We start from the raw sequence: 13,446 nt of genomic DNA, 5'->3' as shown, positions 1-13,446 counted from the left end.
AGTTGTGCACTTCTCTGAATTTTGCAGCGCAGTTCTCCCGTTAGGTAGGGTGTGCAAAAAATGCACACACTGGAGCAAAGTGGGTGTATATATAAGTGCATATATTAGTGGAAAATAGTAATATATTGATATGCATTATATTAGGGGAAAGTGCTTTTGGGGGAGAAATGTGCAGATGAGGGAGAAATTGCTCTGAAATGCTGATGAATTTTCATGAGGACTAAAAAGTGTTCTTTGCAAACTAATGTGGCAATGTTGAGAACTGAAGAGTGGAAATGGAGAGAAACCAAAGTCAAAAGGTTCACTCCTCTCTACTCTTTACCCTCCTGCTTGTAACTCAGTTCAGTAGACAATAGGCACCTGTAGCCTCTCTGTCCACCATCACCAAAAGAGGTTCTGTACTGGTGGGTCTCTGCTTGAGGCCAGTTGCAATGACCCTAGCTTCCCCTGGATCTGGCACAATGGAATGACTTGAGCCTTGAGGAAAAGAGGTCTACTTTTTAAGGAGAAGGGGTTTCCCAAAATAGGATACGGGATCTGTGTCGGAATCTCCGCTCGGCCAAGCCGATAAGGCCTCATCTTCCTCCGAGCTGAGCCTTTGAAATCGCCTCCGATGTGTTTAATGACCTGAGCCTTTGATAAGGCCTCAAGCAAATTCTATCCAGCAGGGTTCCCAGCACAGGGAAGAGACGAGAGGTTTGGCTACATTGTAAAGAGTTTTATTTCTAAACTACGCAGAACAGAAAAGACATCCTCTCTCTATGAAAGCAGACAGCAACTGAACAAAGGAACAAAGGAAACAGGAAAACCACTAACGTCACATCCCGTCTCCTTTCCTGTGAGACTCCAATAGTATGGAATCCCAGGAATGTAAACAGAGTCCTGCGACTCCACGCAGCTGCTCAGTGAGAAACAGAAACTAACAATCTGTACCATTAGGGAAAGCCCATTCCTACCTGTCACCACCTACTTTGGCTCTAAACCTTCCAACACACAGCAGACACCCTTTGCAAGGACCACAGGGGCATCTCCTGACCCTTGAATCTCTTTCCTTCTAGAATAGTGTGCGAGATGGGCGAGGCCAAGCACAGCCAGCATGCAGGAAACGTGGACATCTGTGTGGCCGAGTGCAAGCCAGAGTTCATGGCCAAATCCTCCCAGTTCTATTACTTTACGGTAAGTCCGTGAGCGAGACTCGGGAATTGAGGAGGAAGGGGCAAGAGGTTTTGAGAATCCTGGAGGCTTCCAGAAATGCTCTTGAGTTTCACCCAAAGTGAAATTTTGAGGTGAGGTTGGAGGGTCATCTAAGCCCTACTCAGAGCAGACCTTCTGAAATTTCTACTTCTTCATTACCTGACCTTCTTCTTGAGGTCCCAGGGCCTTAACTCTGCCTGTTAATTTCCATGGGTTTACTCTACTCTGAGTAGGACTAGCATTGAATCTCACACCTTGAAAGCCTTTGGCTTTTCCCAAAGAATCCTGGGAGCTGTAATTTGCCCCTCACTGAACTACAACACCCTCACACCCTTAAACTACAGTTCCCAGAATTCTCTGGGGGAAGGCATGGGCTTTAAATGTGTGTTAAATGTGCTTTCAGCATACCATATGGGGTGGATGTGAACATTCTCTCGGTCTCTCTCTCACTCTGTCCTCCCTGGGCCAAAACTCATAAGGGTAGTTAATTCGTATTACATTCACTCTTGAGCACCCACCCTCACTATTTGATGGATCCCTCTAGTCCTATTTGCTTAACTTTATTTTCGGGTTTTATCAGTCTTTTCTGAAAAGAAAAATGCAAATAGTTTCTAATAGCCGATTTCTCCCTCCACCCTTATCCTATTTTCGTTGTGAATATATCATCTGAAATTTGTGAAGGCAGCTGTGAATAATTAATAGACTATTGCAACTTATTACAAGCCTGCAAATGAGATGGATAATTATTATCAGTGTTATTATCATAACACCTCCAGACATTTAGAGGCTCTCTCCTGGGACAGGAGGTAGGGATGAACAGCAGGTGATGGGGATTTATAAAGAAATGTGAAAGGAAGCCCCAAGATGGTCGATCGCTCTTGACGGAAGGGCCTTGTAAGGTATGGAAGGACGACGGAATGGTAGCAGGCCCCCTAGTCTAGAGGAGATGCAGGCAATGTGGTACCCTCCCTGATGCTGATGGACTTAAGCTCCCATCCTCTCCTGATCATTGAATTAGCTGGCTGGGGCTAATGTGCACCATAACTCGGGCACATACAATGGAGCTGAACGCTGGAAGAATCATCATCATCGTCTTCATCATCATTTATTACTTATACCCCGTCCATCTGATTGGGCTTCCCCAGCCACTGTGGGTGGCTTCCAACAGAATATTAAAAACATGATAAAATATCGAACATTGAAAACTTCCCTAAACAGGGCTGCCTTCAGATGTCTTCTAAAAGTCAGATAGTGTCACGGTCCGGTCTACGGGTGATCGATGTCCTGGCTGAAGACGTCGGGACCGGGGGCAAGATGGTGGGGTGGGAGCAGGAACAAGAGTCCAGAAGCCAGGGGTCCGAGGGTCCGGAAGCAGGAAGTCAGGAAGTCAGGGGTCTGAGGATCAAGAAGCAAGGAGTCACGAAGTCAGGGGTCCGAGGATCAAGAAGCAAGGAGCCAAATGCAGCAAGGCAGGAAGCGTGTTGCTGTGGCAAAGAGCCAAACGGAAATGCTGACCTTATATCCCTTCCCGGCTCCTGCCACCAGGTGCAGTGAGTTACCAAGTGGCCTCACCTGTGCGACTGTGCCTTGCCTCTCCAGAACAAACTTAGGAAGGTCCCAGTCCTGCGAAGCCCTACTGGTCACAGGGCCTGGCTCCTGCACACACTCCTGACAGATAGTTGTTTATTTCCTTGACATCTGATGGGAGGGTGTTCCACAGGGTGGGCACCACCACTGAGAAGGCCCTCTGCCTGGTTCCCTGTAACCTCGCTTCTCGCAGGGAGGGAACCACTAGAAGTTCCTCGGAGCTGGATCTCAGTGTCCGGGCTGAATGATGGGGGTGGAGACGCTCCTTCAGGTATACTGGGCTGAGGCCGTTTAGGGCTTTATTCAGGAGAGATAAAAGAAAATACTTCTTCATGCAGCGCACAGTTAAACTATGGAACTCTGACCCATGGGAGGCAGCAATGGCCACCAGCATGGATGGCTTCAAAAGAGGATTAGGCAAATTCATGGAGGCTAAGGCTATGAATAGGGACATGGGTGGTGCTGTGGGTTAAACCTCAGAGCCTAGGACTTGCCGATCAGAAGGTTGGCGGTTCAAATCCCCACGACGGGGTGAGCTCCCATTGTTCGGTCCCTGCTCCTGCCAACCTAGCAGTTCGAAAGCACGTCAAAGTGCAAGTAGATAAATAGGTACCACTCCGGCGGGAGGGTAATCGGCATTTCCATGTGCTGCTCTGGTTCGCCAGAAGCGGCTTAGTCATGCTGGCCACATGACCCAGAAGCTGTACGCTGGCTCCCTTGGCCAATAAAGCGAGATGAGCGCCGCAACCCCAGAGTCGGCCATTACTGGACCTAATGGTCAGGAGTCCCTTTACCTTTAAGGCTATGAATAGCTACCAGCCACAATGACCATGCCATATCTGGAGGCAGCAACACTTTTGAATGCTAGTTGCTGGAAACCACAAGAGAGGAGAGCTGCTCTTGCACTCAAATCCTGCTTGCAGGTTTACGATAGGCATCTGGCTGGCTTCATTCTTGGGAAGAAGAAGAAGAGGAGTTTGGTTTTGATATCCCGCTTTATCACTACCCTAAGGAGTCTCAAAGCGGCTAACAATCTCCTTTCCCTTCCTCCCCCACAACAAACACTCTGAGAGGTGAGTGGGGCTGAGAGACTTCAGAGAAGTGTGACTGGCCCAAGGTCACCCAGCAGCTGGATGTGGAGCAGCGGAGATGCGAACCCGGTTCACCAGATTACGAGTCCACTGCTCTTAACCACTACACCACACTGGCTCTCAACCTTTGGCCTCTGGTTTGGGCTCGTCCCCCACCATCCTGCCCCAGACAGTCAGGAAGAAGGAGATGCTTCTCTGATTCTTCCCCCCCCCAATTGCCTCCACAAAGCCCCCTTCATACTCGGAAGAGCTAGCTAAAGGAGAAAACGACATGAATAATCTCCAGCGTCCAACAACAACATCCTGCTCATTGTACCTGCTCACTCATTGGAGAGTTTAAACCTTTCATACCATCCTTCTTAAAAGTGGAAGGGAGGATAGGGAAAAGTGTGTGTGTGAGAGGGGGGGGGGACCTTTCATTTAAATGCAGATGATGGCTTTTCACTTGGGACCAAGCAGAAAGTTTTTTTCTATTAAAATGCTAATGAAAGAAAAAACTGCAACTCTAGATTTCTCCCTGAGAAAGCGAGGATCCCTTGCTGTAGTTTGGTATCAGGATGATCTGTTCCCTCTTAAATATTATTGTTTTATCTTGATTTTGAAACAAAATGAGCAAGAAAAAAGAGGGTGGTTACATTTATTTTTATTTATTTATAATAACATCTATACCTTGTCTTTCTCTGCAATGCAGATGCTAGGCAGTTTCTCGGTGAAAGTAAGAAACCTTGGTATTATGCATGTGTTGGGTGGGGCAAGACTGGAACAAGGCTAAACCAGGGCTTAGTGTAGGAACTTGGGAATGAGAGTGAATATCTGTGGTATTTATGTTTGGGGTTAGCATCACAGAATTCTAGAGTTGGATGGGACCCAAACCCCTGAAATGTAACTCAAATGTTGAAACTCAAAACATTCACACCTGAGAATAAGAACACACACACACACACACACACACACACACACACACACACAGAAACCCCTTAATACAGGTTCCCCAAACATTGGCAATTGGAGGGATACTGAGCATTCTGTACTAACTGCAACTCCAGTTCAAGGGAAGCCCTTTAAGGTGCTGGTTTTGACCTTTAAAGCCCTTTGTGGCTTAGGGCCCTTGTATTTATGGGACCGCCTCTCCTGGTATGCCCCACAGAGGACCTTAAGGTCCATGAATAATCACAGTTCCCGGACCCTAAGGAATTCAGATTATCCTCCACCAGAGCCAGGGCCTTCTCAGTGATGGCTCCGACCTGGTGGAATGCTCTGTCCCAGGAGACCAGGACCCTGCAGGATTTAACTTCCTTCCGCAGGGCCTGTAAGACAAAGCTATTCCACCTGGCTTTCAATTTGAACCTAGCATGATCTTTTATTCCCCTTCCTTCCCTCCCCCTCCCCTTTTTATGAAGATTACCCGCTCTGGGATCCCACAGCTAATTCTCCCCTGGTCTCCTCGCTGGCCCAAATAGGACTAATTTAGCCAGCTAGCCCTGGTGATCATCTAATGTTTATTGGATGGATTTCCCCACTAAATTGATTTTTGAATTCTGAATTTATTGTTATTCACGTTTATACTGTATTTTATGCTGTTTTTTTCTTGCATCAATTAAGTGTTTTAAATTTGTTAGCCGCTCTGAGCCCAGTTTTCTGAACTGGGAAGGGTGGGGTATAAATAAAAATTTACTATATTATTATTATTATTATTATTATTATTATTATTATTATTATTACATGCACTACCATGGCCAGGCTTTCCTTCCTTCCAAAGGCACGCAGGGTGAGAAAATCAAAACCAACAGGATGACTGCCTAGCTCTGCTTCTAATTCTCAGAATAGACAGGCTGACTTCCTGGTGAGGTGACAGCCTGGGTGATGGGCCATTCAGGAGAACAAAGGAAGGGGCTCCGTGCAAGATGGCAAATGGGTGAGGTCCCCTCCCTCAACTCACAGGGAGTTAGAAGGACAAAGGCAGAGTTGAGAGCAGCAAGAGTTGAGTGATGTGAGCTTGGAAGATAGAAGATCAACAGGCTAGGGAGCCACAGAAAGAGAGAGGGATGTCTGGTTTCTATCTGAATCCAAGGCTGTTGCTATAGGGGAAGCAAGACTCTCTTGTGCTCAGGTTGTATAGATGTATAAATAAAGCGTATATCTTTTTTAATACCCGTATTTTTTGCTCTATGATGCACCAGACCACAAGACATACCTAGTTTATGGAGGAGGAAAACAAGAAAAAAATATTTCTGAATCTCAGAAGCCAGAACAGCAAGAGGGATGGCTGCGCAGTGAAAGCAGCAATTCCTCTTGCTGTTCTGGCTTCTGGGATAGCTGCACAGCCTGCATTCGCTCCATAAGACGCACACACACATTTCCCCTTACTTTTTAGGAGGGAAAAGGTGAGTCTTATAGAGCAAAAAATACGGTAATTTTTATTATTTTTTCAACATATCATTTTCAACAGTAATTAAACATACTTTCATTTCTTACACCATTTTTTGACTTCCATCAATCACATGTGAAAATTTTCCAATCTATTCACTTAATATACATTTCTTACTTCCACTATTACATTTAACTCTCAAAACTAATATCACTATTCTTTCTCTGCAGTATTTCATATATTTCTCTTCTTGTAGTCCTACTAACGTAATTTGTTGATTACAGTTGCTCTTCAAATAGTTCATATATTTATTCCAATCTTCTGTGAATCTCTGGTCCCGCAGGTTTCAAATCCTTCCTGTCATTTTATCTAATTCTGCGTAGTCCATTAATTTTGTCTGCCATCCTTCTTTCAATAAAGCGTATATCATAAAGGCAGCACAGTTGGCGCTGCACCTTATTCCAGAACGAAACACGAGTGAACCTGGAACCCCTGCAATCTCACACCACTCGGACACTGAACTGGCACGCAACAATACGATTAAAAAAATTCTGAAAAGCAGTTAAAAACAATCACCGTCTCTCCACGAACAATTTCAGAGTTGTCGCGGCAGCTGCTGTTACTCTCCCTGCTAATTCCATCCTGCTAATTCCGTTTTGGCGGCGCCTTCATTTCTTACTGCAGTTGTTAATCTTTTTCAGATGCTGACTCTCTTTGACCTAAATCCCAAGCGAGGTCCGGTGTCTGGCGGAACCCAAGTCACCATCACGGGCAAGAACCTGAATGCTGGCAGCAATGTCTCAGTGCTCTTTGGAGACCACCCCTGCCTTTTCCACAGGTATATCCCAAAGACCTGAGGGGGGGGTTGATGGCCTGGGATTCGGACTCAGAGGCTGAACCTGAGGAATCCCAACCTGCACAGGATTCCCAACCTCCAGAACCAGCTGAGCCGGGGCTGGGGATTGAGCCTGAAGGGTCCTCACCTGTGCTGGATCCTCTGGTGCAGGCACCAGCTGAGTCTGCTCTGGCCCCTGAGGTGATGGAGGACCCATTGCCTGCAGGTGCTCCACTCTCAGCCCTGTCAGGGGAAGCTGAGGTTGCCTCTGGGTCCGGTAACCCTCCAGCCTCTCCTGAGCTGCAGAGGCTCAGGGCAGAGAGGCGGAGGGAACTAAGTTCCTGCAGGAGGAGTGCTCGCCTCCAGGCCAGGAGAGGCGAGTCACCTGTGGACCGGGGCCGCCCTATGCCTCGAGGAAAATAAAAGCCAGTCAGCCCCAGTCCCAGGTTGCGGGAGCAATGTTCTTGCTAGCCTGTTCCTTCCTGCACCCTGTCCTGCTCTTCTGCCAGAGTTCTTGACCCCACCCACTCCCCGCCTTGGACCCAGCTACAGCTTTGACGGACAGCCTCCATACCGCACCATTGATCTCGGACTGGACTTGGACCTCGCCTCTCGGTTAGCCCCCGGGACCAGCACAGGGGGACATTTCCTCTGAGTGGGTCAATGAAATGAACGCATTGGTACAGTGGTGCCTCGCAAGACAAAATTAATTCGTTCTGCGAGTTTTCTCGTCTTGCGAATTTTTCGTCTTGCGAAGCACGGTTTCCCATAGGAATGCGGTTTTAAGAAAAAGGAAACAAACTTGCAAGACGTTTTCATCTTGCGAAGCAAGCCCATAGGGAAATTCGTCTTGCGAAGCAACTCAAAAAACGAAGAACTCTTTCGTCTTGCGAGTTTTTCATCTTGCGAGGCATTCATCTTGCGAGGTACCACTGTATAGCTAGCCGCTCGGGTGCCTGGTGTGGCGCATGCATCCTGCAGCCAGGGGTGGGGCGAGCCGCCCATGGCGGTGGGGAACGCTACGTAGAGCCTCCCCACAACCTTCCCCTCAGCTGTAGGGCAACTGAGGGGGAGGCAGTGGGCAGACACAAGCTCCACGCTGCTGTTTCAGGCAGCGCGGAGCCTGCAGGCGCCCGAGCCACCACATCACTCCCAGGGGAGATGCGGGGCTCGGGCAAACTGCAGACCCCATGGTAAGTGCCGGCCCCAGTGGTGTTGCGCCCAGTGCCAGCCGCGTTTCTTTACGTGGAGTTCCTGCAGCCAATTGGAAGCCACATCAGATATTCGGCTTCCAAAAAACGTTCGCAAACTGGAACACTTAGTGTACTTCTGGGTTTGCAGTGTTTGGGAGCCAATTTGTTTGGGAGTCAAGCTGTTCGAGTACCAAGGTACCAGTGTGTGTGTGTGTATGAGAAAGTGTGGGTGAGCCCAATATTAGGGGGGAAACTCATTGGCTCCTCCTGTTTTAGGGCCATTTACACATTCTGTTATTCCATGGAGAATCTTTATACCCCCACCAAAACACTGAAATGTAGCCAAAGGATTTGTCCGTGGAACCGCCTTGCTTGACCAGATTCCTTTCCTTCATTCCGGGGACAGGAGAGCAGCAGAATGGATTATCTGCAACACCACAGCTTACACCAGCAGCTCAGAGAAGATGGTAGTGGACGTGGTTGTGAAGGTGGACAAGGCCAGGCTCCACAAGGAGCTGGAGAAGGCCAAGTCCCCCAAGGAGCTGGAGTTTGAATATACGACGGACCCAACCATCGTGAAGATCGATCCAGAATGGAGTATTGTCAGGTAATGGCGCCATTAGAAAGGTGGCCCAATTTGAGGGGCAGGTCAATAGGAAAAGCTGTTGTCGAATTTATCCCAAGTAATCCTATGAGTTTTGAGATCAAGGATGTGGAAAGTTTTACAGCCTGGGGGCCATATTCCCTTCCGGCCAGCATTTCAGGGGCCACATGACTGTGGTGGGTGGGGCCAGGGGGAAAGTGGGCAGAGCAACAAATGTGAATTTCATTTTTTTGTCCAGCAGGCTAGTTTCTGCACACTTTCATACTCCCCTTTCTGTCCTCCATCTAACAAAGTGAATTTCAATAGGGACAAATGTCAGGTTCCACACTTAGGCAAAAGAACCCCAGATGCACCAATATAAGATAGGGGACACCTGGATTGCCAGTAGGACATGTGAAAAGGATCTGGAGGTCTTGGTGGACCACAAGGTTAACAACAGTCAACAGTGTGAGGCAGCGAAAAAACCCCCAAAAGTTAATGCTATTCGAGGCTGCATCAACAGAAGTAAAGTGTCCAGATGAAGGGAAGTAATAGTACCACTCTATTCTGCCGGGGTCAGACCACACCTGGAACACTGTATCCAGTTGTTCTGGGTGCCACTATTTAAGAAGGATATTGAGAACTGGTACCTGTGCAAAGGAGGGCAAGCAAGATAATCAAGGGTCTGGAAACCAAGCCTTGTGGGGAAAGGTTGAGGGAGCTGGTCGTGTTTAGTATGGAAAAGAGGAGACTGAGAGGAGAAGAAGAAGAGGAAGAGGAGGAGGAGGAGGAGGAGGAGGAGGAGTTTGGATTTGATATCCCACTTTATCACTACCCCAAGGAGTCTACTTTCTTGGGTTCCATGATCACTGCAGATGGTGACAGCAGCCACGAAATTAAAAGATGCCTGTTTCTTGGGAGAAAAGCAATGACAAACCTAGACAGCATCTTAAAAAGCAGAGACATCACCTTGCCGACAAAGGGCCGTATAGTTAAAGCTATGGTTTTCCCAGTAGTGATGTATGGAAGTGAGAGCTGGACCATAAAGAAGGCTGATCGCCAAAGAATTGACGCTTTTGAATTCTGGTGCTGGAGGAGACTCTTGAGAGTCCCATGGACTGCAAGAAGATCAAACGCATCCATTCTTAATGAAATCAGCCCTGAGTGCTCACTGGAAGGACAGATCGTGAAGCTGAGGCTCCAATACTTTGGCCACCTCATGAGAAGAGAAGACTCCCTGGAAAAGACCCTGATGCTGGGAAAGATTGAGGGCACTAGGAGAAGGGGACGACAGAGGACGAGATGGTTGGACAGTGTTCTCAAAGCTACCAACATGAGTTTGACCAAACTCAGGAGGCAGTGGAAGACAGGAGTGCCTGGCGTGCTCTGGTCCAGGGGGTCACGAAGAGTCGGACACGACTAAACAACTAAACAACAAAGGAGTCCCAAAGTGGTTAACAATCTCCTTTCCCTTTCTCCCCCACAACAAACATTCTGTGAGGTGAGTGAGGCTGAGAGACTTCAGAGAAGTGTGACTGGCCCAAGGTCACCCAGCAGCTTCACGTGGAGGAGCGGGGAAGCAAACCCGGTTCACCAGATTACGAGTCCACTGCTCTTAACCACTACACCACACTGGTATAGTGGTATAGAGGAGATATGAGACCCATCTTCAAATATCTTAAGGGTGGTCACATGGAAAAGGGAGCAAGCTTGTTTTCTCCTGCTCTGGAGGATAAAGCCGAACCAATAGCTTCCAGTTACAAGAAAGGTGATTCTGATTAAACCTTTTGACAGTAAGAGTGGTTAGATAGCGGAAAAGACATCCTTGGGAGGTTGTGGATTTTCACTGGAGGTTTTTGAGCAGAGGTTGGATGGCCATCTGTCATGGATGCTTGAGCTGAGAGTCCTGCATTGCAGGAGGTTGGACTAGATGACCCTTGGGGTTCCTTCCAACTCTACAATTTTATGATTCTGCTTCCCATCAGACAAAAACATCTGGCGGGTGAAACCTGCCAGTGAGGGTTGTGGAAGAGGCTCTCTGGCCAGGTGGGCAAACTCTGTAGATCATGGGTAGGCAAACTAAGGCCCAAGGTCCGGATCCGGCCCAATTGCCTTCTCAATCCGGCCCGCAGACGGTCCAGGAATCAGCGTGTTTTTACATGAGTAGAATGTGTCCTTTTATTTAAAATGCATCTCTGGGGTATTTGTGGGGCATAGGAATTTGTTCATTTTTTTTAAAAAAAGTTCAAAATATAGCCTGGCCCCCCACAAGGTCTGAGGGACAGTGGACTGGCCCCCTGCTGAAAAAGTTTGCTGACTCCTGCTCTAGATGGACCTCAGGGTTGCTGTCATTGTGTCTTGCATTGCAGATCCTGCACTGAGCCGGGCAGGACTAAATGACCTCTAGTCACCTTTCCAACTTTGCGATTCAAAGCTTTTACGAAGCAAGCCTTATCGGACAAAAGCCTAGTTTTGCATCTTTGCACGCCTTCCCTGCTACAGCTCAGTTTTGCCTTATAACTCAAAGCCTGGCTCCCCACCCCCTTCTTTGTGAAACAGATTTGGAACTGCTTGCATGGAGGATATCTTTAAATGAGCTTTTAGGTCGGTGGGAGGGAAGATAGTCTTTCCTGGCTAGATAATTGCCCTGGGAAAGGTTCTGCACTGGTTGTTGATGAAGATTGGTGCTTGGTCCAATTGGAACTCAGACATCCTGCAGCCTTCACATCCCCCTGAGCATGGAGGGAGCTGAAACATATGTAAATTTCACCAAGCCTGGCCCAGTGGAGAGAAAAATTGGCCATTAAACTTTCGTGTATTCCTTTTAAGATAATTTTACAAATGAGGAGTGGGGCTCGCCTCTCTCCTCTTTACATCAGTGGCTAGAAAGGAACACAGAGAGCTGTCTTATACTGAATTCATCCACTTCAGTATTGCATACACTGACTGGCAGCCGTTCTCTCCTAGCCTTCCCTGGAGATGCTGGGGATTCAAACTGGGACCATCAGCATGCAAAGCAGATGCTTTAACCACTGAGCGACAGCCCCTTTCCTAAAGCTGTGCTGTGAAACCAAAGTAAATGGAAGGACTGTGGGAGTTAAAAATATTTTTTTAAAATAATAATAATTTTTATTAATTTTAACATATACCGTATTTTTTGCTCTATAAGACTCACTTTTTCCCTCCTAAAAAGTGAGGGGAAATGTGTGTGCATCTTATGGAGCGAATGCAGGCTGCGCAGCTATCCCAGAAGCCAGAACAGCAAGAGGGATCGCTGCTTTCACTGCGCAGCGATCCCTCTTGCTGTTCTGGCTTCTGAGATTCAGGATATTTTTTTTCTTGTTTTCCTCCTCCAAAAACTAGGTGCGTCTTGTGGTCTGGTGCGTCTTATAGAGCGAAAAATACATTATAATTATAATACATACCACAAAACTTCATCATTTATACAATCTTTTTTTTGGACTTCCCTCAGCACCTCTGATTATCCACCATTTTAACCACTTCTTATGCATTTCTTAAATTCTTATTACCTTTAATTACCTTAACTAACCCTCCTCCCCCTTATCCATTTTTGCAATAATTCCACCAATACGCCTCACAAAACTTGCAGACCTACAGACGTAGTCTGGTCATCACAAAAACTTTTCAAATAATCTGTAAATTTACTCCAGTCTTCTGTGAATTTCTGGTCCCGCCGATTTCGGATTTTTCCTGTTAGCTTATCCAGTTCTGCATAGTCCATTAATTTCATCCTCCATTCTTCTTTCGTCGGTAATTATTCTTGCTTCCATTTTTGGGCCAATAACATTCTTGCTGCTGTTGTTGCATATAAGAACAGCTTACATTCCTTTCTATTTATATCACTTCCTACAATAAGAATAAGCCCAATAAGAATGCTTCTGGTTTCTTTATGTGGGAGTTAAAAATATGACTGGTCAGTTTACCCAAAGTTGCCACTCACCAAGTCATTTTTTTCAGGTCCTTTTTTTTTTGCAAATCAATTAGTCACTTTAATGATTGCAAAGAGTTTGAAAGGTTAAGATTAATTGAACATCAATATGTTTGGAATCATAAGCAGAAATTATTGGACTTCCCAGTTGAGGAGAATGGTAAAGAAGTAATTTCATATACTTTGACGCTACAATGGTTCTGCTCAAGAGCCAGATGTTCTTCCTGCTGCCATAGAAATCTGCCTGCACGTTACACTTATGTGAGCAAGCGTTAATACGCATTTATGTTGCCTGCAGTCTCATGTGAGTCCAGGCTTTCTATGCTGACCCTCTTCATTCTCATGGTCATTTGACCCTTGGTGCAGTGCAACTGTGAGTAAAATGCATGCCTTCAAGGTTTGCTCAGGCAGTCGTAAGAGGGCAGAGCCCATGATGCTGTGCAACTGTGAGTGCAACACTTCATGCAAAACAAACTGCAGAGATCCCAGGCTGCGAAACAGAAATAAAAACTGGAATTCTTCCTGCAGGTTGCCTAAAAATCTTTTGGAAAGAATAACCACAGTTTCAAAGGCATATTGAGTTGCATGCCAACAGATCAAATACACCAGACCCTTTAGCAGTCTGGGAGTGCTGAATCAATGGAAA

The 13,446-nt window shown here is 46.8% G+C and overlaps 1 protein-coding gene across 1 annotated transcript in view; it reads left to right on the top strand.

The window, feature by feature from the left end:
* Nucleotides 1-13,446, top strand: part of PLXNA4 (plexin A4) — a 590,122-nt gene that overhangs the window by 489,585 nt on the left and 87,091 nt on the right. The window contains exons 14-16 of the mRNA XM_053407170.1: nucleotides 1,059-1,176; nucleotides 6,942-7,078; nucleotides 8,675-8,875. Of these exons, the coding sequence (XP_053263145.1) occupies nucleotides 1,059-1,176; nucleotides 6,942-7,078; nucleotides 8,675-8,875 (456 nt within the window). The remainder of the gene's footprint in view (nucleotides 1-1,058; nucleotides 1,177-6,941; nucleotides 7,079-8,674; nucleotides 8,876-13,446) is intronic.

Source organism: Podarcis raffonei, chromosome 10 (assembly GCF_027172205.1).
Source record: "Podarcis raffonei isolate rPodRaf1 chromosome 10, rPodRaf1.pri, whole genome shotgun sequence".
In the NCBI taxonomy this organism is placed as follows: domain Eukaryota; kingdom Metazoa; phylum Chordata; class Lepidosauria; order Squamata; family Lacertidae; genus Podarcis; species Podarcis raffonei.
Note: the sequence above shows the minus strand (reverse complement) of the source record. Positions and strands in the feature narration are given on the sequence as shown.